Consider the following 24,258-nt stretch of genomic DNA (forward strand, 5'->3'; position numbering starts at 1 on the left):
CTGTGCCTTACATCCTATACATTGCCTCCATTAGAATTCATAGAACTCTTACTACCTCAACAACAGTTTACACTAGGAAACATAACTGAATACATCTTTCTTTAAGCTTAGAAGAGTACTGGACCTCACATCTTTGGTTCCAAATACTCAAAAAAAAATGGCTTTCATTCAAAAAAAGTTAAGTTCCTTTCAGTCTGAACCTGAACTAACACAGATTTCTCTGGAAGGGGAGCAAGGAGCCAACTACGAAGATCAATTAAGTAACAAAATGGGAGAAGGTCTTTTAAACCGCATGGTCTTTATTTCAGTGCCAATGTTACAGATACAACACAAATATCCCAGTCAGAAGTAAATCAAATGGAATCCAGGGGGTCTACAACAGGCTCTGGAAATTAATCTTGGGAGAAGGTCTGGAATAACTGGGAAGAACAACTCTGCAGCATAGTCTCTGATGAGTCTCCCAGCAGGCAATAGGACCTTTGCTCAAAAGACTGATCCACAAAATTGAATACATCTTTTCTACCCATAAACCACAACTAACGGGTCAAAAAGCTTTGAAATTAACCATGGTAGAAAACCAGCTGTTCCTTGGATCTCTGCATCTCTCTGACATCACCACACTTTCTGGGGAAGCTACAGAAGACTGTGAATCTGCATGGTTACAGCCACTGATGGAAAGAAAGAAAATTCAAGTGTAAGGTCTTCATTTCCAAGTACAGCACCAAAGCAATTTTATCAGCTTTCACTGGCACCTCTTTTCCTGCACCGTCCCAGGTTTGCAGATGAAGTCCCAAGGCCTGACTTGCTCTTAGTATGTATCACATAACTGAGAGGTGTGTGTAAAAGTAATGCACTGAATAGGCCACAAAAAGCCTCCAGCCCCTTCAGACACAGGGGATACAAGAAGAACAAGGCAGGTTACCCTAATATTCTCCAAGACCCCATTCTGAGCCCTAGATGAAAGTGCCTGAAGATAATCCAGCTAGTAATGAACAAAAACACACCTTGCCCTCCCCAGGGGAAAAAAAGACAGCAGAAAGAAGGGGCAGCTGTTCACTTGCTGCAGAGACAGAGTTTCCCTGCAAGAAATTCCAGACTTCTGTTCCAACCAGGCTGTGTTTCTGGGGTGAGGGGGGAGGGACAGGGAAGGGAGGGAATGTTGCTTCTGGCTGTGAATGCATGTGTGAGGGAGTGCAGAGTAGCCTCCACAAGCCACCAGCCTCATCAGCGGAGGAGAGGAGATTAGTCTTAACAGATATGCTTCAAAGTCAGCAATCACTTCAGGAAAATTCCTCCTCATCAGCAGGTCTCATCTGTTCCCCATGCCCATGGTGCAGTTTGGGGGATTGCCAAGGATCACAACCTTCTTCCCAGAGTTCTTTTGATTGGGTGGGGAGAGAATAAGAATGGTGCCAGAGGCTCACTGCCAAGACTGAGGGGGGAAGTTGTTGACTTCTGCTAGATCCTGCATTGCTGAGCCCTTGTGATTATATGTCAACTTGATCCGCATACGTAGTTGTTGCTACAAGAGAAAAAAAAAATTAGGTCTTCGTTAAAGGTCAGCAAATCTCCCCAGCTCTAGCTCCCCATCCCATATCCCCTGTGAAGACAAAACACAGCCAACAAAAGCTTGATGGAAAGATGTGCTGGGTAGGCTATGACACTTCAGATAAATGCTTAATCTAGTAGGATGTTTCTTGTTCACTGTAGTTCTCAGATCAGGTACAAGTTTTCTCAGAAAGATTGTAGTGCACCTTCCACCCATGTCTCTCACTGCACTGGCCCTGCTCTCACAAACACTGAGGTCCTTAAACACAACAGTAACTGTCTTACAGTCTCAATTAACAACACAAGAAAGCAGGAGGCAGACCTGGACTCTGCTGCACTGCACAAGGAGAGGTATCATTCCCCATGCTAGCTGTTCACTCAGAGAAGCGGTCTGGAAACTTCAAGTATGACATAGGTCAGTAGCACTGGATGAAATAGTCTAAGAAAGACTAGAGAAAGCATCTCTAAGAACATTTCTTCCTGCTGTGGGTAAATGATGGAACAGCTCAGAAGTTGTTTGGCTGTCATCCAGATACTAGGCAGCCTTTAATAAAAGGCCAGAGATCCAGCCAGGTTCTTTGTTCTCCTCACAACTACAAAAAATAGTTTGCCAAAAACCCTAAAAAGAAAAGCAAGAAGTTGGCTTTTTCCGGCTCTTTTATCCATACCAGACAAAGCCTACAGTGAAATATGCAAAAAGAATAGCAGAGGGAGGAAAGGAGGATAAAAACCGCTCCAACCAGCCTCAGGATAAAGGAAATGATCATTAATAAACACCAGCTTTATACCAATTGACCAATATAATCAGTATCAATTTGTTTTATTTGGTACTGTTCTGGGTAACTGGCCATTCCACTGTAAGAGTATAATCACGGTCATCCACCCTGAAGAGTTACATTCTAAGACCTGCCGGTCTTTCACCCTGCTTATTACAACTCTCCCCATCTTCACTATTAGTCAATGCAGCATAATGGCTGTCCATTTCAAGGTGAACTGACTTTTTTTTTTTTTTTTAAAACAACACTGAGAAGACAAACAGCTACCTCCTAAATAATAAAACTCAGGTTGTTTCTCTCAGAATATTCCAGGTAACTTACACCATCTTGTGGACAGGATTCTTGCAAAGCTAGAGATTGCTACTGACTTCAGGTACATAGGACAGTAAGAGATGCATAAATGCCTGATGTGGAAGAGTTAGGAAACAGTGCAGAGGGCAGTGAAATACTAGCTTACATTTCTGTATTCTCAAGTATTCACAGGAGTTCTGATGTTTCAGCAAAAAAGCATATTTCAAGCTTGTGCGGCCCATCTGAGATGGATGTATTGTGACTTCTGTCACTAGAGGAAAGCTCCGAAAACCTTCCAAGTTCAGAAAATACCTTTCATGTGATCTCTAGCACTACTGAGATTCAGACACATGGAAATTCATATCAGATTTATGAGACAGAATAATTACTCTAATTACTCTTGTGCTTTATTACAGGCAGAGGGGAGCATGCTGCTACATAAAAATGAGGGGAGACCATGGAAACCATAAAAACTGTGCACTAGAAGACAGTCATTTCAGTGAAATCTTTGGCTATTTTTTTTTTTTTTAAACTTAGACAGTCTAGCAGTAATACTTAACATCTACAGCAGTACATAAGTGTTAAAAATATATACAGCAGGAAGATCTCAAGGGTGTCCCACAAAGGATGATTTTTTAAAAAAATGAACTCTTCCTTCTGATGCCATCTGAATACTTGCAAAGCCTCTTAAGGAGGACCCGTGGACCACACCCCTCCCTCCCAAGTCTGTTTTCTCCCAGTCTTGGAAGCCTCTCTCTGAAGACTGTAGAACAAACAGAATTATGTTTAATCACAGCTAATGACTTTCTCTCTCAACTATTTAAAAATACACTCATCACATATTAAATGAGGTCACTTGAAGAAACAGACAATTTTTGAAAAAAATTTGGGTCAAACAATTTTTTTGTGTAACAGACTTCATTCAAGAAGTGCCTCTGCAGACAGCAAGAAAGAATGTTAAATATATTTATATGGCAAGATGCTTGCCTTTCAGACTTCATTTCTACAACACAAACACCAGGTTCTGCTCCTCTAGAGAAACTATCCAGAAACCTGTTTAACAACCACGCTGATGCAAAAGACATCCACAAAGTCAAAAGAATAGCAAAGCACTGAGTCTGTTTTAAAAGTATAACCAAATACGTCAAACCTGTGTCCACAGCCCTCTTTTTCCTAACCCTAACGAAAATGATTGTCATTACAACTCATCATTCCCTACCTTATCGGAAAGGCAGCCTAACTAGACAACTAAGTGCACAATTCCATGACAATGTCTTTAACTGTTCTCAGAATCACTCACCTTTTGTGGATTCAGGACTTTAATGACCTGTGTGATGGTCCCCGAGTTAAATGCAGGGATGACACTGCTGCTGGGAGACAGGAGCTGCAGCTGGAATGTCTGAAGAAAGGGCAAAGAGAAAAGCTGATGCTTAATCAAATAAGTCAAGTAATCAGTTCTTCAATCCCTATCTGTAAGGAACAAAATGCTGGCCCACCTGCTTTCTACATAAAAAAGATCCAGGTGGCACGAATATTAGGGGATGAGGACTTACTGCAGTGTATCAAGATCAACAGCGATGCACTGTTTCAAGCATGACACTCAAGAGGAACAGCTGAGGCTGCTCAGCACATTTCTAACTTCAGGAGGCCCACTCTCTCCCTAATGCCTGCCTATTGCAGGAATAAAACTTACCCAAACTAAAGTTAGAATATTATTAATTCCCAGAAGTGAAATTCCCAAAAATGGATGCATTTTCCCAAACTTGGACATTTCAATTATAGTCTGCTTAAATGGTCTGCTCTACTACAAACTAGGCAGTTTTTGTCTCCTGCATTTTGGGCTGCAGCTAAATCCAAGGACACACATTTCACTGCTTGTAGGAAGATAGTTAATTAATTGCTATATGGGAACTCATTTCAACTTTTGTAAGCAGCTAAGAGCTTCAAAGGATTGTTTTCAATAAATTATGTATTCATAACTGCAAAGAATGTGGTATATTTCTTAGAAACTAAGAATAAAGGGAAAGATTAGTTTTGATCTTTTTTATTGACCCAACATTTTCCTGGGTGTGGTTTAGCAATCTTCCTAGAAAATGATGATTTTAAAAGATGATTTTATCCAAGCAGATATAATCTAATCTGACAGAAACCCATATTCCACTCCATTTATAACCCTTAGTTTCAGACTAGAAAGGAGATGACCAAACTGAGCACTAGGAGAACCTATTAGCAACTCGACCTTTACATTCTTTTTTTTTTTTTTTTTTTTTAAACCATGCTGCATGTTTCTATCTACATGGAAGTAGAGATCAGGAAGTACTTGCAGCTGGCCCTCTACCTTTTTATGTAGTTGCCCTAAGTGGTTCTACCTTTGGTACTGCAGCTTGGAAAACAAAATCTGTCATATCCAGTTCTGTGCTGTTGGAGGCCTGTATCGTGATTACAGTGACACTGGGGTTGGTGTTTGACCTCTCAAAGGTGAAGTCAATCTTCAGGCCATTCTTGTTGTATGCAGTAATTGAGGGGATTCCTGCAGAAAAAAATAATCAGGAGACTTGCAGAATCTAGAGACCATTCTCAGCATCACAGAATTCATTTCCATTACACCCAGACACAAACTCTTCTGAAGATTTAACACCCTCCCTCCTCCTCCAGTGTCTTTGTTACACTTCACAATGAAATCTTTTTGTTTCTATCCCTAGCTTCCTCTTCTGCCGTGGAACCTTCAGCTAAGGATTTACATGCCCCTAACCTGCAGCAATATCATTGAAGAGAGGCTGTGATGGCAATCCATCAAGCAGGAATGGAGGCTGTGATATCTGGGGTGCAGGGGCAGGTACCGGAGAACCTACAAGAAATGTTGGAAGAAGATTAAATTTAGCTGTCACAAAATGAAGAGTAAGTACTCCTTCTCCAAGTTATCAACTGATGCATATCATATTTCTATATAAGAGGCTCTACAAATAGTTATTTATGTTGTCATTTGCTCCTTCTCTGCTTTTACCCAGTGAAGACTGGCTCCTCTTGAGCTAGCAGGCATTCAAATAGAATAATTTCTCACATATTCTTATCCTCGCTGGAAGGGCTCACACCATTCCCAGGTGGGAATGTAAAAAAAACAAAACAAAATAAAAACCACAAGTTCCACCATCAATCATTAAGAGTCAACCTGTGACATTATTCCCTGATTCCCATCTATATACAAATACGGATCCTGACAAGAATAATCATGAAGACAGGGACTTCGAGTGATGAACTAACCAGCCTTTGCACCTTCAGCAATTATCCTGACATCCCACCCCAGGACTGGGGATGTAGACTTTCAAGAGATACAGCTTGCTTACCTGTTAGGTTGAGGTCTCCCAGTAGGTCAAGGAGCTCCCCACCAGCAGAGGCTGGCTTGCTTGTAGGTACAGTAGGGATTACAGGTGTTATATCACTTCCCCCCAACAAGTCCAACAAATCATTTGCCTAGTGAAAAAAATAAAATAGTTACATATTCATCTTTCTGCTACTTTCCCTTACAAATGCAATGGATTCCACTTGCTCTCAGATTAAAGACAAGAGCTACTGACCAATCGGAGAGGTTTTTAGTTTGGATATGGTCTCAAGCCCTGTGAGAAATCTAGCTTCCATGCTCTTGGGGCCACAGTGATTACTGAAGGATGGAGTTCACGGACACTAAGACAGGTTGGGGTATATATATGGCTTTACCCCACTGTGCTCTTGCACTCCCCACAATAACCTCTTCCACACATTCGTTCTTGGCACTAGAACCATGAGCATTGAGTTGTGATGAGATTCATCACCAGGCCAGAACTAGCAAAGAGGCAGGAACAGGGAGGGAGATGGTCTCAGCTTACTGTTGAAAGAGCAGTGGCTAGTACTGTGGTCTGACAGGCAGTGGAAACTTATCCTAGATCAGTTTCCATTACCTGGCTACCAGGCTGCAATCCAGAAGGTGGAGGTTTGGTTTCCAGTACCGCCGGCTCTGTCTCTCCATTGGTCTGTACAATCTCAGTAGGGCCATTTGTGGTGACTTTCTCCATTACCGGCATTCTCTCAAGCAGGGCTGGCCTGAAAGAAGCTGACATAGTTACACTGTGCCATCTTCCTGGATCCCAATCCAAACACTCAAACGTTCAAGAGAAGATATACACAGGACAACCTGCCTTTTCTGCTGTTGGGGCACTGTAAGACTACATATCTTGAGGTGGTTGGAAATAATTCCTGACATTCTGTGCCACTGTAAACACATTAGCTGTCAGTTGAAAACCAAACAAACCCCCCTGCCTCCTGTTTTCTGCTAGCACTAGACACAGTTTTAATTATGGGGCTAGGATAATGAGCCAAAGATTAAACAACTGAGCAATGGTGGATCGACCGCAGACACAGGACATTTGACTCTCCTGTTGCGTATCCAATTGAGTCAAAAGGTCAGCTGATTGACTTATCTTTGCAAGAGGGTTAACCACTCAGAACAGGTAAAGCTGGAAAAGCAAACCACCATTTAGCCAAGTTCAAGTCTCAAAAGACTTAAGTTCAGTCCAAGAGAACCCTCCTGAACGGATACAGAAACTGAAGGAGAAGAGGCACAGGACACAGAATCCTGACATCAAAACTAAGTAGCAACAAAAGTCATACAGGGAAAACTGGTCTATAATACAAGAAAGGTCATTACCCTTGAGGATCAAGTCACAAAGCCTGCATGAAATGAGCAAGTCCCACTGTCCATGCATCTTTTGGGCTGAAAAAGTGTCCCAGTGCCAATAATTCCAACAATGGGCCAAATTTTTGACCACGAACAAAGTTTTAATGAGCAGAAACTATTAAACACTGACCTTTACACTATAATGAACACTGGAATGTGTGTGTGTGTGTGTGGGGGGGGAACACTAATGCTCTTATAAAAGTTCACACATTTTTCCGAAGCACAAAGCTTCCCAAAACTACGAACACCATACTCTGCCATTGGATCAAAAGCCAGCTGATCTCCAGATATTACCTGCAGTGGTTACCTCAGATCAAAAGGCTCTCATATTAGATTTTTTCCTAACACATTCATAATGCCTCATGTGAAGGCCTAGGCAGCTCAGTAACATGACTCTTCCAAGAGCACAATCTTAGTTGCTGCACAAATCCCATGGGAAGAGATAAGAGGAAATCATACGGATGTTGTGTCCTACACACAGAGGATATGATAGTACCTATGAAAAAAACTGATTGTGAAAAGCTTTTGAAACAAGGTTTGGAAGCCCCTATAAACTCATGCAGTATTTAGTCCAGTGGCACCCCTTTTTTCCTCTGTTCCTATCTACATTTGAGAATGGATACTCCTCCATCCAACTCTAAAAGCTACTTATTTCCACCACACTAGAACATGGCAGTTCTGATGCTTCCAAATCAGGCAAACAATAAAGATCAGACCTATTTTCAAAGTAGCATTTAATCTAAATGACATCTTAAGGAAAGTCTTCAAGGATGGATGAAGTTAACTCCCAGATCTTCAATCTTACGTTCTTCATGGAATAGCCAGTACAGTGCTCCTATGTATCAACAATAATTTGTCGCACATAGCAGATTAACGACTATTCCGTGAAGAATTACAGCTTTAGTTATTGCAACAAAGAGTGGCTTGAACTATCTCAGAAAAATAACCACTTGAGTAAAACTATGATGAATGGGAAACTCTCAGTGATAACACACAAGGAAATCAACATGCTCAAGAATTGTAAAACAAGAATGCTGAGTGGTGTAGAGAAAAGTATGACTTTTCAGGCAGAACTTGAGATTTTAAGCAGATAATACAAGAAAACAGTAAATTAAAAAGATGTTCTGAAAAACTGAAAAGCATTTTCAGAATTACCTCAATTTCAGAGCACTGCTTAGGAGAAAAGGTCAATGGATATCTGCATGTTTATTCTAAAGGCACTTTAAAATCAATTTGAAACTAATGATTGGTAATGCTAGTATGGTAAAAGCTATCTGCAGTCACTCACTTAGAAAGCAATTTTAATATTCAACACCTAAAAGTGAACATTAACCAAGTCCAAGCTCAGAGCAGGTCAAGCATTTTGGTACGGAAAGACTGATCTCAGAACAATCTCCCGAGATATGCTATGTTCTTAAAACACTCAATAATCCTATAGAGATCAGCAAGGAATTATAGCTTCTCTATACTCCTACCAGAATCACAAAACAAAGCTCTATGTACTATGCAGAAGATCAGAGCAGATTATTAGCCTTTTCAAACACTAAAACTCATCAACACTTACCTCATGTGATCATATTTTTTGAAAAGTGCATTATATTCCACTGCCCGTTGCTGTAGCTCCACATCAATGCTGCTGCCATAAATGGACACTACCTTCTTAATGCGACTGTGGGGAGAGGCAAAAAAACACAAAACAACACACTATGGAATTCACAACAGTGAGCAAGGAATTAGCATGTGTCATCCAGAAGACATTATTTGACACCCTGCTCAACAGCTGTCCCATATAAGTGATTTGAAACAGTAGTCACTGCTGTTTTCTTGGAGTACCTATGCAACTTCAGTTTTTGAACTGTTGCTGTCCCTCCCCAGCATAGTCAACAGGTAATTAATACACCACCACAAGATATATCATACCAAAACTCTACAACTCACAGTCAAGCCATCAGTAGGAAACAAGGCCGTTTTTCTCTCCATCAGGAAAAAAAAAGGAACTGGAAAGAACAGTCCACTTAAAGGGCTTTCTTTTACATTAATGAATTTTCATGCAAGAGTAACATGACTCAAAGTCCCCACACAGTAAACACATCCACAAACAGATAAAACAGCACAAATTAGTGGAAGACTTCCAGACTGCAAGCAAAGGAGGTCTGTTAAAGCCAGTAAGAAGACTCTTAACCATGGAATTAGAACATGTCCAAGGAATACTTCTACTGAAGACAACTGATGCCAGCATATGTGCAACAAAACCCTGTGCAGAACACCACCAATAAGAACTCACTTGACAGTGCAGGTGAATCTTGTGGAAAGCTTCATGATGGCAGTGAGAGCATAGCCTCGTGTAACAGATGCAGACATATTAGATATCAGAATGCTTTCTAAAATATCAAGAACTTCATCTTCTGTTACCTGAAAAGGTACAAAAAGTTTAGGCTGAGTCAGACAGAAGCTTTGCAGCAAACCTTTCAGAGTATAACTGTAAAAAACTTGTTTCTTGCTTAACAGGTGTTTCCTATCTCCTCAGTAACTTTGTGAACCCACAGCATATATGCACAATGTATGAAACAATGTATCCAGATGAATATCTTATGATACTACAGTTTTAAAATAAAATTCGTGTTCCACATATTGAAAAGGTTTATCACCAAAATACACAGCTAAAACCCTGGCAGATACTGTGCAAGCTAGATGCGCAACAAAAGCACACTGCTCTGCCCAGTGTAGCTATGCTCCTCAGAGACAAAGATGGCTATGTGTATATTGCCCATGCCTGTAGCATGAAAACGAGTTCCCCATCAAGGGTCCATCATAGACACCATTAATAAGTAACTGTTGCAAGCATTCCCCTCAGACAGCCAGCATCAAGCAGCTCCAGCATCAGCCATGCACACACTTGCTCTCTCAGGCTATACCTGTATTGGCTCCTCTTCTTCACACTGACCAGACACCAGAAGATCTCCATACTCTCCTATGCACCAGGAGGCCACTTGCACCAGTGGCTGCTGTCGGAAGAAAATTCAGACACCTAGATAAATGCATTCTGGTACAAAGTAAACCACCCAGTAATCTCCCAGAGCAAGCTTAGCCCTCATTCCAGCTAAGCAAATTTCCCATAGCATAAGAAACATGAATTCTTGATCAAATTCAATATTCATACGAGAAAAATAGAAGAACAGGAACATTTAGAAGGCATGCCTCTTCTGCAATCTGTCCCTTGGAACTAGACAGCATGATGCTGACTTACCTTGATATGCTTAGTAAATATACTTATTGCAGTGTAACGGGTAAACCGAAGCTGCTTGTATTGGGTATTACCTGGGAGTAATCACCAAGGATGGCTTTGTAGAGTCTCTGCACAGTGTAGGCATGCATCTCCACGCTATTAGTTATTAGCTGAATCAGGTTGGGAACAGCATCATCACGAACATAACTTCCTGCCTGCAAGAATGTATTCAGGAGAAAAACAGAAGCGGTTAGGTTTCACTATCTGATTTCTCAGTAACACAGCCAGCATCGACTGATACCCTTCACAAAGCCTGATTGCACACAGATAAAGATCTGCATCCTCATCCTCAGGTACTTTATGGCTGATTTTGAGCAGACTCAGTTGGGTAGAAGTATAGGACTGTGCATTCTCTTAATGCACTCAGCTATAGCTAGAGAAAACCATACTGTAAATATCCTGAAATTGTCTGTTGAGGATAGGATGTGGACATAAGAATCCTGTGCTATTTCTGTACCACAGAAGGAACAGAACACCCACAAGAAAATGCCTTCCATTTAACAGACAAGTTAAGACACTTTGGGGGCAGAAAGCAGCTTTTTCAATCACTTCCTCAAAGCTAGACTCTACACCAAATTAGCAAAGGACTCAGGGACTCGTCTATCTCCGGTTAGATGATAGGAATACGGAGCTCAGATTGAAAAGCCCACTTCAAGGACAGAAAAGTAAGTGGGGCAATACATAAATCACATAGCTTTGTTGCTGAAGTAGAGATGTACACTGCTCAAAACCTGCCTGTTTAGACAGTACTCCGGAACTGTGAACAGATCGTGCGAAAAAAAAAAAAGGAAATTAAGTGAGCCCAATTAGGTCAACTAAGTGAAAACCCAGCTAGCAAAACCAGGAGCTGTTGACATTGTTCTGTGTTAATTCTCCTAAGTCTGGTAAACTGGATAGGATATTTATCTGTAAGAGTCTGCACTGAGTAGTCTTGTGAATATAACTTTATAACTTTATAAATGGTTTCCCTACCAGCCAAGGGATGGAAGTTACTTTAATAAGAGGAGTCCTCTGAGAGAAATGCTCACAATCAACTTTTAAATGGAAATCAACTCTGTTCAGAGCAGTCCACATTTCTCAGTTTGAGGTTGGCACAACAGTACATTGAAAAGTGAGTCTGGCTTCTGAACTTGTCAAATCTGAACACTCGCACTAATGAAGTAAATTTCTTCCCACTTCTTCACATTAGAGAACACACTGCCTACTTAAGTTATGCTCTCTTCCCCTCATTTGCCAAAACACTACTCCGTTCCACCTCAACTGTAATGTTTATACAGAAATTCACATAATAAAAAAGTAACAATCAAACCCAAAGAAAAAAAAGCCAGAAAGCTGTTATAATTCTATTAAAAGTCTTTGATAAACTCAACTTGGAATAATTTCAAGAAATTGTTTCAACCCTCTCTCTTCGCAAGTCACTTAGTGCTGTGTTTACTCTCTCTTGAAAGGATTGTGTATTGGAATGACAGCACAAGAGCTGCCCTGACTTAGAAGCTAATGCACTTACTTCGGTCGATACAAACTCTGCTACACATTGCTACACATTCTTGCACATTTCAGAAATCATACATTTTCTAAAATTTTCATTCTAAAAATGAAATGGTCATATCTACTTTCTGACTAGCTGCCTTAGGTCACTATTATGTAAGTGCACTTCATTTGTGTATTGTAGCATTTATTATCTCTCAGCCTTTATAGCCGTCTCCCACTCTGTGATAGCTTCCTACAGAATTCAAGATTTTTTATTTTTTATTTTTTTTTTTAAAGTCACACAAAACACAGGCAATTTCACTTACCGTTGTTAAGACTCTCATGATTGTGTCTATATGCCAGCGTTTGGAAGGAGCGTATCTGACAAAATTAGAAAAAGAATCAGAGCAATAACCACTAGCCTTCAACACCACCAAGAAGCCTACAGTTAACAGAACCTCCCCTTTTGGTCACCTCCCGGCTTACTGCTTCCTGGAAAAAAAATCATTCTTTGACTTTCTGTATTAATGCTGCCACTGGAATGCTGAGTAAACACGCAAGTCTGTAGAATATAGCACAGCCATTCCTTGCATATACAATACTTCAAATCAAAGTCAGGCTGATGATTATAATGGCTCTACATTAGTAAGATTATTTCACTTGTACACCTAAGTGGGGAGGGTGGAGGTGTGTAGAAGGGGCACAGGGCCAGGATAAAAACACAATGCTTTTTCCAAAGAGCAGTAGAAATCAATATGCTAGACTGGTTTAATGATATGAGAACTGCCCACAAGGGAACATTAGCGTGCCCTGAAGCACTGGTGCGTTCTGTTCCTCATAGGAGGTAAAAACTAATAAACTACACACAGGTCAGCAAACGGGCAAATGAAGAAGATATGATCACCACATTCTTTTAAGGGGTGAGGAAGGGGATAAATAACACAAAAAATGCTCATAATTCTGAAAACAGACAAATTAATGGCAAGCAAATTGACCCCATACTTTTCTGCTGCAAGAAATATTCCAGATGCACAGTCTGCCTTGAACTCTGGCTCACAGGAATCTAGGAAATACAGCAACTCCTTCATCATTCCGCGAACATTGTTCCCATTAACAAGAGCAAAACTCAGTTCCATTGCACGCCTATGGCAAGGGACAGAAAACAAAGTATATTCACCTGGAGAAGTAAACAAATCCAGATACTCAAATGCGCTTACCTTTTAATTGAGATAGCAATCTTTATTAATCCTGTGAGAAGAGCCTCCCATATGTACCAGTGTTTTCTTGTTCATGGGTAGACAAGAAATACCCACCAGAGAAAACTATACATGCATGGAGTGGGGCAGGTAGAGTCCCCCTGAGATGTCCTAAAAGGCTAGGAATATTTTTCAGCAGAGTCCATCACCATTAAGGTCTGATGGTCCAAGTATTTGTAATTACACACTTGTCATTTCTGACAACTGCAATGAGGAAAGTAATACAAGCTACAAGCTTTCTCCAACTTCAGGGATCTTAAACACAGAAGGAACCTGTTTTGTTCTCCATCAATTAGAGATTCAAATACATTAGAGCTGATAAGCTTTATTGTATCTTGTCAGATAGACTATATAAGACTTTTAGAACCCCAAATTACCCTGGTGCTCTTTTCAGAATTTTCTTTTCATTCCTTCCCTGCCACAAGTTGACACCGCAATTAAACAGAGTACTGTCTCTTTGATTTTCCTTGTTGTATACATCCAAAAGTGAGAGGCTAGTCCTTAGACCTTCTACTTGAAGCTTCTGTAGCTGTAGCACGGCTCTCCCATCCTTCCCACATTTTCTCAGTGAAGACTACTGTCTTCAAACATGATATACTGCGTTAAACAGCCTCACTAAACAATCCTGACTATTCTTTAAAATCGAACATTCATTGTAATACAGAACACAAATACTCAAGTTGAGTGTGAGGAACTTTGAGTAGCCTGTCACTGAGATAGGCTACTACAACACAAATAAGATCCCTGTAGCACATCAAGAACTTCCTCCCCCATTTCAATTATCTTTTGAAATCAGCTGGAGAGCTGCTGAACTACATCATGTGTACAATGATTTTGTAGTGTTTGTTGTGCGACAGATCTTTTACAAAATTATGCCAAAAGGCCTAAGGTCTATAAAATAACAGATGTTTCTCAAATGGATCAGACTTCAATTTGTGCTTAACTCCAGTGTTAAGCTTGCCAACCTGCCACTACGCTGACAGAGTCATTTTTTTTTTTTATGATCAGCTAAGATTTTCACAATGTTAATGAAGCATCAACACCTTACACCAGGTACAATGGTAGTGGGCATAAGCTACCTGACTTGCTCTCAAAAAATCTGAAACGTCTAGCTAGCACTGCTTCTCAGCATCTTCCTATTGTTGTAGAAAGCATGATTTCTACAGTACTGTGACCTATGAATGTGTTACCTTGTTTTTTGCCCAACTAACATCTGGGGACCTAGAGAATATAAATGTCTTTTCATAGAATAGCTCTGGTTGGAAGGGACCTTAACAACCATCTAGGTCCAACTCCCCTGCCATGGGCAGTGATGACACACACTAAATCAGGTTGCCCAGGGCCTCATCCACCTTTTCCACCTTGTCCTTGTTTTCACCTTAATTCTGAACACCTAAATCATTACCTCTTACCAACAAGGGTTTTGGCTGTTTGAAAACCTATATCATTACTAGAATTGTTTTCATTCTTCCAATTAGTTCTTAACTCCTTACACGTAACCCAGCTAGGTTGCACGTTTTCCACAGTAATATTTAAACTTTTCAGTCACATTATAGCGGATATGTCAATACTGCAGGTGCACGGAAGCAGTTTGCAATCTTAACACCTGGCATTTATCTGAATGCATATTGCTCACATTACAGGTCTCATTTCTGTCACAAAATTCCTAATCGTGCAATTTGATCTTATTAAGCAGACAGACAAAAAGCCTTGACTTAAATGGTAAAGCCATTCTGAACTACACTACATAGACCAAAGATGCACTGCAATGGTTAAAAGATGATGAGAATAGGCCATGCTTCAGACGTCAACCAAAACCAGGTATCATGTATTTCTCTCAAGTCTCAGCACCTGAAACTTGCTACTTGGGAACTCTGATATCCAATCAACATATTGCTTCAATGAGAGCAGCGCATTGTCAGCAGCATGAGTGTCAGCATGGCAACATCACGCTCTGCCGATGGATCACTCAAAGGCTTCATCCTCCAACAGCACGCAGACATGAAGCTCTACTGTTTGCGGCACACCTGTGTTTTCCTAAATGGTACCAGTAAAATGCTTCTGTGGCCTCACACTGCTCTGGCACCAAACAACAACAGCCTGAATTTACCTTTTGAGATAGTATACAATCGTAAAACAAGATTACATGATACCCATTACATAACAGTTAAAACTAAGCATCAGAAGAAAGACAGCTTCAATTTGTTTCCTATTCTACATATATTTGAGTAAGCAGCGCTGTTAAACATCTAGACCTGATTCAAAGAGGCATAAATTTGAAAAATGCCTTTCAGCATAAGCATGTATGGCATATCTAATCAGTTTGACAAGGTGTAGAGAAGAGGATGAGCAATTCTGAAAGAAACAAAATACATTTATGATGTGACAAGAGGTGAATGAAATTTTGGCCTGCAGCAGAGCTTCCACATTGCGCAAAAAGGATGCAGCAGTCCCTATGACTATCTCGCTTTACGCTGCACTGAGCTCAGACGACCAGTTACAGAAAGAATAATAGGGAAGAGACTACTGAAAAAAAGAACAAGCAATGAAGAAGCTGAAATACTTGATTTAGAAGATTAAGTGCAGTTCTCTACATAGTCTGGCAGAAGTAAGATCAAGTGATTCAAGACTACTATAAATATCTGAGAGAAACAACAGAAAGTTACTATCACGAGTAAAAGGAACATAACTGAAGTAATGAGAGTAAACAGGAAGAAGTTTAGACTGAGTATCAGAAAAAAAATCTTGTAGTGAGATGTATCAGGTTGCAGGCTCTTCCATAGTCCAGAGAAGTAGCAACATATCACTATTTAAATGACACACAAACACCAAGAATGTACAACAGGACACAGCATATAAGCAAACCATTTGTATAATATAGTAAATCTGAATTCTAGCATTGTCTAATTAAATTTAACCTAGAAAATCATTTGGATGGCTTAACTCTGCTTCAGGAAAACATGATACTGCCTGTTTGTCTTGGAAAGAAAAGTAACACCAAGCATGTCAGAATAACTTTGACTAGGATCATACTTTATGGAGGCTTTGATTCTTATGAACACACCATCCAATCTCTGTTGATTTTATTTTGGAAAGATTCAGGCAAACAGAATCTCCCCTCCTCCCCTCGCCCAAGATGCATAAAATGTAAAAGCAGCTTCTCAAAGTCACTGCGCATCTTCATTATCTTTGTTACCTTACTTGAAGCATGAACCATACTATGCATTAATACTAGTCTCATTTATAAGTTCCTTATAAGTTCCCTAATTTTACTGTCATTTTCACCTATGTCCTGCCTGCTCACATTCCACAGGCTGTCTATTTCACTGACATTTCATTCACCTTTTAATGGAGACATCCAGATCCTTCAGGCAGTCCACAATTGTGCTTCTATGTCGCTGTACTGCATTATGGTCTGTCTGCACAGTTTTCAACAATGATGTCAAAGCTACATATCTGGGATAAGAGCATAAAGTAAAAAAAAAAGTCAGTAAGCTTTTAATTTCTATGTACAAAAACAGCCACCCCCAATTCAATCCTCTTTTGCAACAGAACAGGGCTCTCTTGTACTCCTCAGTAACAAATGAGGATCTTCCAGGGGACTGCCTGGCACGTCTCCATAGAAGAGTTACCATACAAAACTGTAACTAACATGCCTAACAACATCCTGCTGCTTTGACGAGCACTCATCCCAGTTGCTGGGCTCATGTTAGTTGTCCAGTCTTCATGGAAGATTTTGAAAAGACAAGGCAAATAAATGTTAGACCTCCACAGATAACACAAAAATTACCACACAAATTCTCAAGGTTAGAGACTTCTACCTATGTCATGATTTGCAGTCAAAATGCCTAGAGATGGGACTTCATTCTGGCATTGCAGCAATTCCATGTCCAGTGACCAAAGCGCAATTACTTCCTGACTGCATACTGTTGGCAACAAGAAAAAACTCGCTACCTAACTTGTAAAATCTCTACTGCCCACACCGACTTGAATGTCATCAAAGACCAGCTAAGGCAAGACAGGAGATTTACAGAATACTGGAAAAAACACACTCAGGTAGATTAAGAAATCATGTTAAGAATTAGATTGTACACCCAGATTCATCAACTAAGAAGGGCAGAGCCATAGTTAAGACTTTGACAGAGAAAACATGCAAAAAAAATAGTTAGTCAGCCATATTAACCCCACTAACACTTCCAAATACACTCTCCTGAAAAACTCTGCTTCAACATAGTCTTTGTGCAATTGCTTATCACAATTTTAAACTGGGTGTAGATGGAACACACTTCATACAACTTACCTAATATTTTTGTCGTTGTTTAATAAGAAACGGCCTAGTATGTTAATGGCTAACACCTGCAGAAAGAGTTAGGGAAAGTCAGTGATCAAAAAGGCTGCTGGTCATCTTCATTGCTTCAAGATGATTTTAAAGGCAACGTGTCAAAGTTAGTACTATGCTTCTTGGCCAAAAGCATAACAAAGACTCTGGAGCCTGACTAATCAGAGGGAAAGCCAAGACAAACACAGCACAGGCTCTATCCTGCACTCAAGGAGAAAGTCTGCAGGAAGTTTTCCTTTTAAAAAACAAACAAAAAAACCACGCCACTTTCTAAAGAGGTTACAGTCTTATCTACAGACATCTGTGGAGCTATCTTTGGGTGAAATGACTTCGCCTCATGGGTCCTCTACAGAAATTTCATTCTAATACAAGCTTAGACAAAAAGGCCATGGCAAAGGCAACTTACTCTCAGTCCACTCTCAGATTTTATGTCCATAATAGTCAGTACAGTTTCATAGAGAATGGCATTTCCCACATTTTTACTTGTTTCCGTATTAGTAGCAACCTGGAATAAAGAAACAAAAAAAGTGACTCCACTGCAAACAACGTGGATCCCCTTTGTAATGTTCTGCAGAACAGGCAGTGAAGTTGAGCAATCCCTAGCAAACACACACCACACCTATGAATGCATGCCTCTGGCAACAAGATTCACCCCAGCACGGCAGCAGCTGTATCCTCACCAGTGTTGCTGAATCCAAGTTATTAACAAATGAAAAGAGAAAGTTAGGCTGATCAACTTTGCAGACCTCACCTGTGCAAGTATATCATTCATGGCTTCACTAGAATCATCATCGTTTCGCCCTAGAATCCGTAGTAACCGCAGGATTCGCACCTGTATGATAAAATGAAGCAAAGAAAATCTCACTGGAAGAAGTGTTTTACATGAGGAGCATGAAATATGGTATATTTCCTGAGGATTGGCAAAGACGCAAAACAAGATGCTCATTTTCTATTTCAAAACAAAATGACAGAAAAAGCAAGTATCATAGAATCATTCAGGTTGGAAAAGACCTCTAAGATCACGTAGTCCGACCTTTAACCAGGTACTGACAAGTCCACTACTAAACCATGCTACTAAGTTCTACATCTACACATTTCTCGAAGACTTCAACCCTGGGCAGCCTATTCCAATGCTGTGCAACCCTTTCAGTGGTTCTATACTCAGTAAGATCTTCATGAACAGGTTAATACTGTGCTCACACTAGTCAGAACTGTTAAGAGTACATATACCCAATGCCAACTGGGCACAGCCCTGCAAGACCAACACTTGTTTCTTCTTCCTTTTGCCATAATTTAGCACAATATGATAGGCCTATTTAAACTAATTCAGATGTCTTTCACTGTGGTAGATGAAGAGCATTTGCAGAGTCAGCTCTGACATAAGGACACAACCTTAAAAATCAACACTGCTGCCCTCTGGTAACTACCTTGTCATACCTAGGTCTCAAAACACAGTGCCAGAATTAAAGCCATCAATTGCTGTTTGCATCAGTTCTTACCTGCAAAAAGGGGTCACTGATCCCAGACACATCATGCTCTGGTGAATAGCCAGACATGATAAGGTTCTTCAGAATACGAACTAATTGGGGAACAAGCTGCGAAGAAGAGAGTTGTCAGAAAGTGCACCTACTAAGTTCGTTTCTCCTTCCCCCCCTAACTTCGAAGTACAGGTCTGAGAACAAACCTCTCATTTGAGAGCAAGTCAGTCTACAGATTCTTCCTCAGAGTCCAGCCTGTACATTTATAGATTATGTTACACAAATGCCTACAGCTTCACTATGGAATGACTGGAAACAGTAAAGCTGGAACCCGAGCACCATATTGCATCTTTAAAACACTAAAATGCACCAGAGCTTGACGGGCAACACCTAAAAGGTAATACCAATTTAAGGAACTCTCCTCTTCACAAAATGGGGAACTGCCACTTATTAAAATGGTGTTATTCCAAGACACTGTTTGGGGGTTTTACTACATTAGATCCTGATTCATTTTAGTGCACACATCCATGTAGTAAGCACCACCTATTTCCACAAAGCATCAGGCATAGTCAAGAGATTTGATCTTTCCAGGTACTGCTAAGATTACAGTAAAGTATTAAGGATTGTTTCAAGTTTGATACTCCATCCAATTTAGCCTCTAGAAGGAAAAGCTTTGTGATCTGCTTCCTCTACAAAACTTCCAAATAGGACAGAGTGGATTTCCCTCCAGCCTTCCCTCAGAGCTCTACACTACTTCTTCCTTGCAATTAGCTTCAGGATCAATTCTCCTCCTTTTCACCCCAAACTTCTCAACAACAGCTGCAATACTAAACTGACCAAATTGTTTGCTTCACTGCTGTTAGAAGAGTACTGCATCATAGCAGATAAACTGATTGATGTACAAAAATCATATTGATTTCCACTGTTCATATTAGAAGTTTCATCAGAACTGTGAGGGCTAAAAAAACCACAAACAAAAAAAACACCAAACTTGCAGAAGCAGCTCAGATTCCTCAGATGTTGATGACACTGGTCTCTCAGTAGCCATCTATCCCAGAGGAATAAGTAATCTTTCAAAACCTGTACACGGCTTTGAAGAAATGTTATCTATTTGCAAAAGTTTGGATCATCTCACTCCTTCCTAGGAATTTCCAACTATAGTTGCACCTCACCTGTCAGGGTAATTCTAAGGAACTGTAATAGCTATGCTCTCTCGTATCACACCCACATCCAGCAAGTAATCAGTTGAAGGCAGAACATGGCAAATAAGCCAATCGTTAAAGCATACAAGCTATAACAAAATTACTATTTATCCACAAAAAAAATCATAGTGGCTATGAATAACAACATGGCCTCAGGGACGAAACAAGCCCATTGCTAACAAGTTCTACGAAAAACCTTAAGGCTGAACAAGAGAACCTGATTTTTGATTAAACCCTGAGAGAAACCTCTCCTGGTGGATGACAGATGTAGAGCTCTACCAATTTTATTCCTTCCACAGAGTTTCTTCTACCCCTCTCAGTGCTGATATTATTAAAATAATGCAGACACTGGCTGGAGATGAAGTGACAAAATAGGCAGGTGTTACAGTGGCTGCACTAAGCGGATTTTTCATTCCTGAAGCATGGCTAGCACCAGGAAAGCATCATTCTTTCTCTCAACTCCACGCATGCATGACAACTACATTTTATCAAAAAGTCCTCTACAAAAACCTTCCCAGCAATTCATCCTTCAGACATGACAAATTTTCCCATCCGTGAGATTGATTGCTCCTGCATGCATGTGAACCTCAATGCAATCCCAAACTTGTAGCAAACTAAATTTCTGCTGTATCAGAGATTACTTATTTTAAAGTTAATCACTTTTGACAACACCAAATAAAAATGGTGCTTCAGATTTGGGACAGTATTTGCTAATAGCACTATTTGTGGAGTACAACAGCTATATATGGATATAAAAAATAGGCAATGTTTTGGGGAGTTAAGTCCTGTACTTTAGTGGTGAAGTGCAAGAAGAAAGCCAGCTCAGTTTCCCTGTTCTCTTTTTATTCCTACCTTTGCTCTTCAGGAATTATGTATTCCTCTGAAAACATGCATTTCATAATACACACAAAAGGAACCATGAATTTCTTATCATCTGCCTCAGAGAAAACCAAAGGATGCTGCAACATCTTCCCTCATGACAAAGTAACAGGCAAGTGGAGTGATCTGCTGGAGCATTTCTGGGAACCCTGATTAACATTTGCTTCTAACGAGAATGTTACCAGGACTGAGGACAGGACAAACAAAGGAAAACGTTACAGCCATGGAGATCGGTTGAGGGCCTCTCACCAATCTTCTGCGGTCAAATTACATGGATGAAAAATCAGTGATGGAACTGCACCTATTCTTTGCAGCACAGTAAGCCTCTCCTGCTCCCTTTTGTGCAAAGGAATTACCCAAACCTGCCCTATGGCAGACACAAAGCCCAGTTTATGGTGAGAACGCCCACTGCTGTGTGTGCATGTGTAGAAAAATTTCCCTAGAAATCTTCAACTGAGGGCTTAAGGAAAGCAAGCTTGTGTTTGGAGAAGGCCACAACTGAGATTCAGGGCTGCCATGGGTATGGGAGTTTAGTGACAAGACAAGACCAGCACACAAAAAGCATTAGACAACTACAGCTGATCTAAGCATGTGGCATCAATCACAGATGTGGCATTAACAGGTACAGCCTCACAAGAGGCAAACAGCTACAGATTCAATGCAAGCATGCACCACCCACAAGATATAACTCTTACCTTTTCATTCTAACACACATCAGGATTCCAAACAGACAAAAGGGACAAAACAGACGAAGCAGGCATTAGAGACAGATTAATGTTATACCATTCACAGCATAAACAACCAAAGAGATAGCTAGAAAAAGGGTGTACCTCAAACCTACATTCTGTGGACTCAGCTCTTCTTTTACCAGTAAGACTAACATTTTAACTGAGCAGTTAGTAGCAGGAATGGCTACCTCCAAAGTGTTCCTAGTCCCACTTTCACTTTCAATACTGCTCTGTTGTATGCACCTGGACCAAGGGAAGATGCATGCCAAAGTGCTAAGATGCATCAAAGGATGCACTGTTTGAAATCCCTAATGATATAGACAAACCAAGGAAGTACAGTAAACTGGGCATGCAAATAAATAACCTCCCTTGAGACACTTCAGAAGAGCAATTGGACACTTCCGCTTATCAACTTCATTCAATTTCTACTTTGACCACAACTCAGAATGACAAAAATCAATGAAATTTTCAGATGTCCTTTCATTGGTAGTCTTTATTATGGCAATAATACTGTACAGCAAAGCAATGTAAGGAAGTTTGTGCTAAGAGGATAAAAAGAAGTAAACATTCCTAATCAGAGCAGGAGGAATGATGTTGACTCTCAAAACCCTCAAGTGAAAATGGAAAATGATGTAATACAGCACGCACCAGAGATGAGGTATCTACAGAACTAGAACTTTCATAGGTATTTTTGACCTGAGCTTATAAGATTGTGTAGCAGTGGTTAAGGCATTCAAGTGTCTAAGCCTTAGTTTTTCTTATTTGCTTCTTTATGTTTAATACATATGCAATTCCTGATGACACTATGAAATTAGCTACAAAGAGTTAAAAAAAACCAAACAAAACGCTAACAGAGCATCAGTCAAAGGAGAGACTGTAACTAACTTCAGGGTGAGTTTCATACTGCAAGTTCTTAAGAGTGAGGTTTTATAACTTACCCCCTTCTTGAAGGGGACTAGTGCTAGACACCCAAAATTCCCAATATTTTTCTTATTTTGATAACAAGCAGACAATACCATCTATTTCTTCACCTAAATTGTTTTAAGGATTTTATTTTAAAAAGGCGCACATTGCTTTCACTTCGGAAAATTAATAAGAAGTACTTCTCAAAAACAAAAAGCCATGAATACTAATTCTGCAATGTCATCAAATTCACACTTACCTTTCTAAAGTGTGCAAGCATGTCTGGACTTCTCTCACACATCTCCGTGAGGAGGACTACTGATGTGTGTAAAACACCTAAAAACCAGGAAAAAATATCTGCATTTTACAATTTCATTGGCTCCAGACAAGTGACAAAAATCATAAAGAAATGACAACAAATGATATAAAACATCCTCCTCTTAAATCTAACACGTCCCCAAAAGATACTTGAACTTGCAGCTGTGCCCAAGAGAAAGTCGATAGCAATGTGCTTGTCTTAGAGCAGCAGCTAAAGGTCAAAAGAGGAAACAAGCTGTCCTTGCACATTGCTTACAGAAACCTGCATATTAAATATATCGTTAGATAGTAACAAACATGCTAACAAAAGATCTGAGATGGGCAAAAACATTTTGATTGCATTCATTGTACGTGTTGGGTTCCTCATGTTTCCTGATTTCCTCTTCTGATTTGGGTACTCTAGCCAGGCTTATGTGGTCTCAGCTAGGCCTTCCTTAGAAAGTCTTCAAAACTCAGTCTGGGAGACACACAAAAAGCTAAAAACAAAACAACAACAACAACAGAAACAAACCAACCAACCAAAAAACAGAAAAAACACACACACTTTGAAGTCCCTTTAGGCAGTGTGCTGGATAAAAGTCACAAGCTTTCCCACTCCACCCACTCTGAAGTGGGTCAAAAACAGTGAAAGTGTTCTTCCATCATCCATGCCATGTAAAGTCCTGCTAATTACCAGTCATACGTCCCTGCCTTCTGAATGACATATGCTTTCGCTGCATACCAGGGGGATGAAACAAATGGAAAATACATCTCAAAAGTTCGCTCCAAACTAAAGGCTTCAGTAGCAAGTGTGGCACCTGCAAACAATGGCATAGCCTTGCTAAGCAGGCTCAGACATTACCATGGTTCTTCTCATTCAGCAAGTTTTTGGTGGCTGGCAGGAACATCTCCATAAGTTCAGGCACCTTTCGGATAACATGAACAGCGCACAATGCTGCCTGTATAGGAAAAACAGTTCAGTTAGTACACAGTAAAATGACAAAGACATTTTGAGAACATCTAGCACAGTAGGAATTATCACAAATTTCATTGTATACACAGACTTGGAAAGTTTACAGTATATTTTTCCATCT

General features: G+C 40.2%; 1 protein-coding gene and 1 non-coding gene across 4 annotated transcripts in view; both read right to left on the minus strand.

Annotated features, from left to right (window-relative positions):
* Window positions 1-278: 278 nt before the first annotated feature.
* AP1G1 (adaptor related protein complex 1 subunit gamma 1) overlaps window positions 279-24,258 on the minus strand; it is a 43,668-nt gene continuing 19,688 nt past the window's right edge. For 2 of the 3 annotated variants that reach the window (XM_067004394.1, XM_048050471.2), the window contains exons 5-23: window positions 24,027-24,123; window positions 23,127-23,203; window positions 19,177-19,272; window positions 18,429-18,509; window positions 18,084-18,182; window positions 17,639-17,694; window positions 16,681-16,794; window positions 13,085-13,225; window positions 12,409-12,463; window positions 10,645-10,767; window positions 10,242-10,331; window positions 9,611-9,738; window positions 8,891-8,995; window positions 6,551-6,692; window positions 5,960-6,086; window positions 5,368-5,463; window positions 4,985-5,145; window positions 3,916-4,014; window positions 279-1,522 (exon numbers count right to left, since the gene is read on the minus strand). In XM_067004394.1, coding sequence (XP_066860495.1) covers window positions 1,421-1,522; window positions 3,916-4,014; window positions 4,985-5,145; window positions 5,368-5,463; window positions 5,960-6,086; window positions 6,551-6,692; window positions 8,891-8,995; window positions 9,611-9,738; window positions 10,242-10,331; window positions 10,645-10,767; window positions 12,409-12,463; window positions 13,085-13,225; window positions 16,681-16,794; window positions 17,639-17,694; window positions 18,084-18,182; window positions 18,429-18,509; window positions 19,177-19,272; window positions 23,127-23,203; window positions 24,027-24,123 — 1,989 coding nt within the window. In that variant the 3' untranslated portion in view covers window positions 279-1,420. The remainder of the gene's footprint in view (window positions 1,523-3,915; window positions 4,015-4,984; window positions 5,146-5,367; window positions 5,464-5,959; window positions 6,087-6,550; window positions 6,693-8,890; window positions 8,996-9,610; window positions 9,739-10,241; window positions 10,332-10,644; window positions 10,768-12,408; window positions 12,464-13,084; window positions 13,226-16,680; window positions 16,795-17,638; window positions 17,695-18,083; window positions 18,183-18,428; window positions 18,510-19,176; window positions 19,273-23,126; window positions 23,204-24,026; window positions 24,124-24,258) is intronic. The other variant, XM_067004395.1, reaches the window with a different exon arrangement.
* LOC125180415 (small nucleolar RNA SNORD71) lies at window positions 15,248-15,334 on the minus strand. Its single transcript, XR_007158976.1, has one exon. It is a non-coding gene; the product is annotated as a small nucleolar RNA SNORD71 (small nucleolar RNA).

Source organism: Anser cygnoides, chromosome 12 (genome assembly GCF_040182565.1).
Source record: "Anser cygnoides isolate HZ-2024a breed goose chromosome 12, Taihu_goose_T2T_genome, whole genome shotgun sequence".
Lineage (NCBI taxonomy): Eukaryota > Metazoa > Chordata > Aves > Anseriformes > Anatidae > Anser > Anser cygnoides.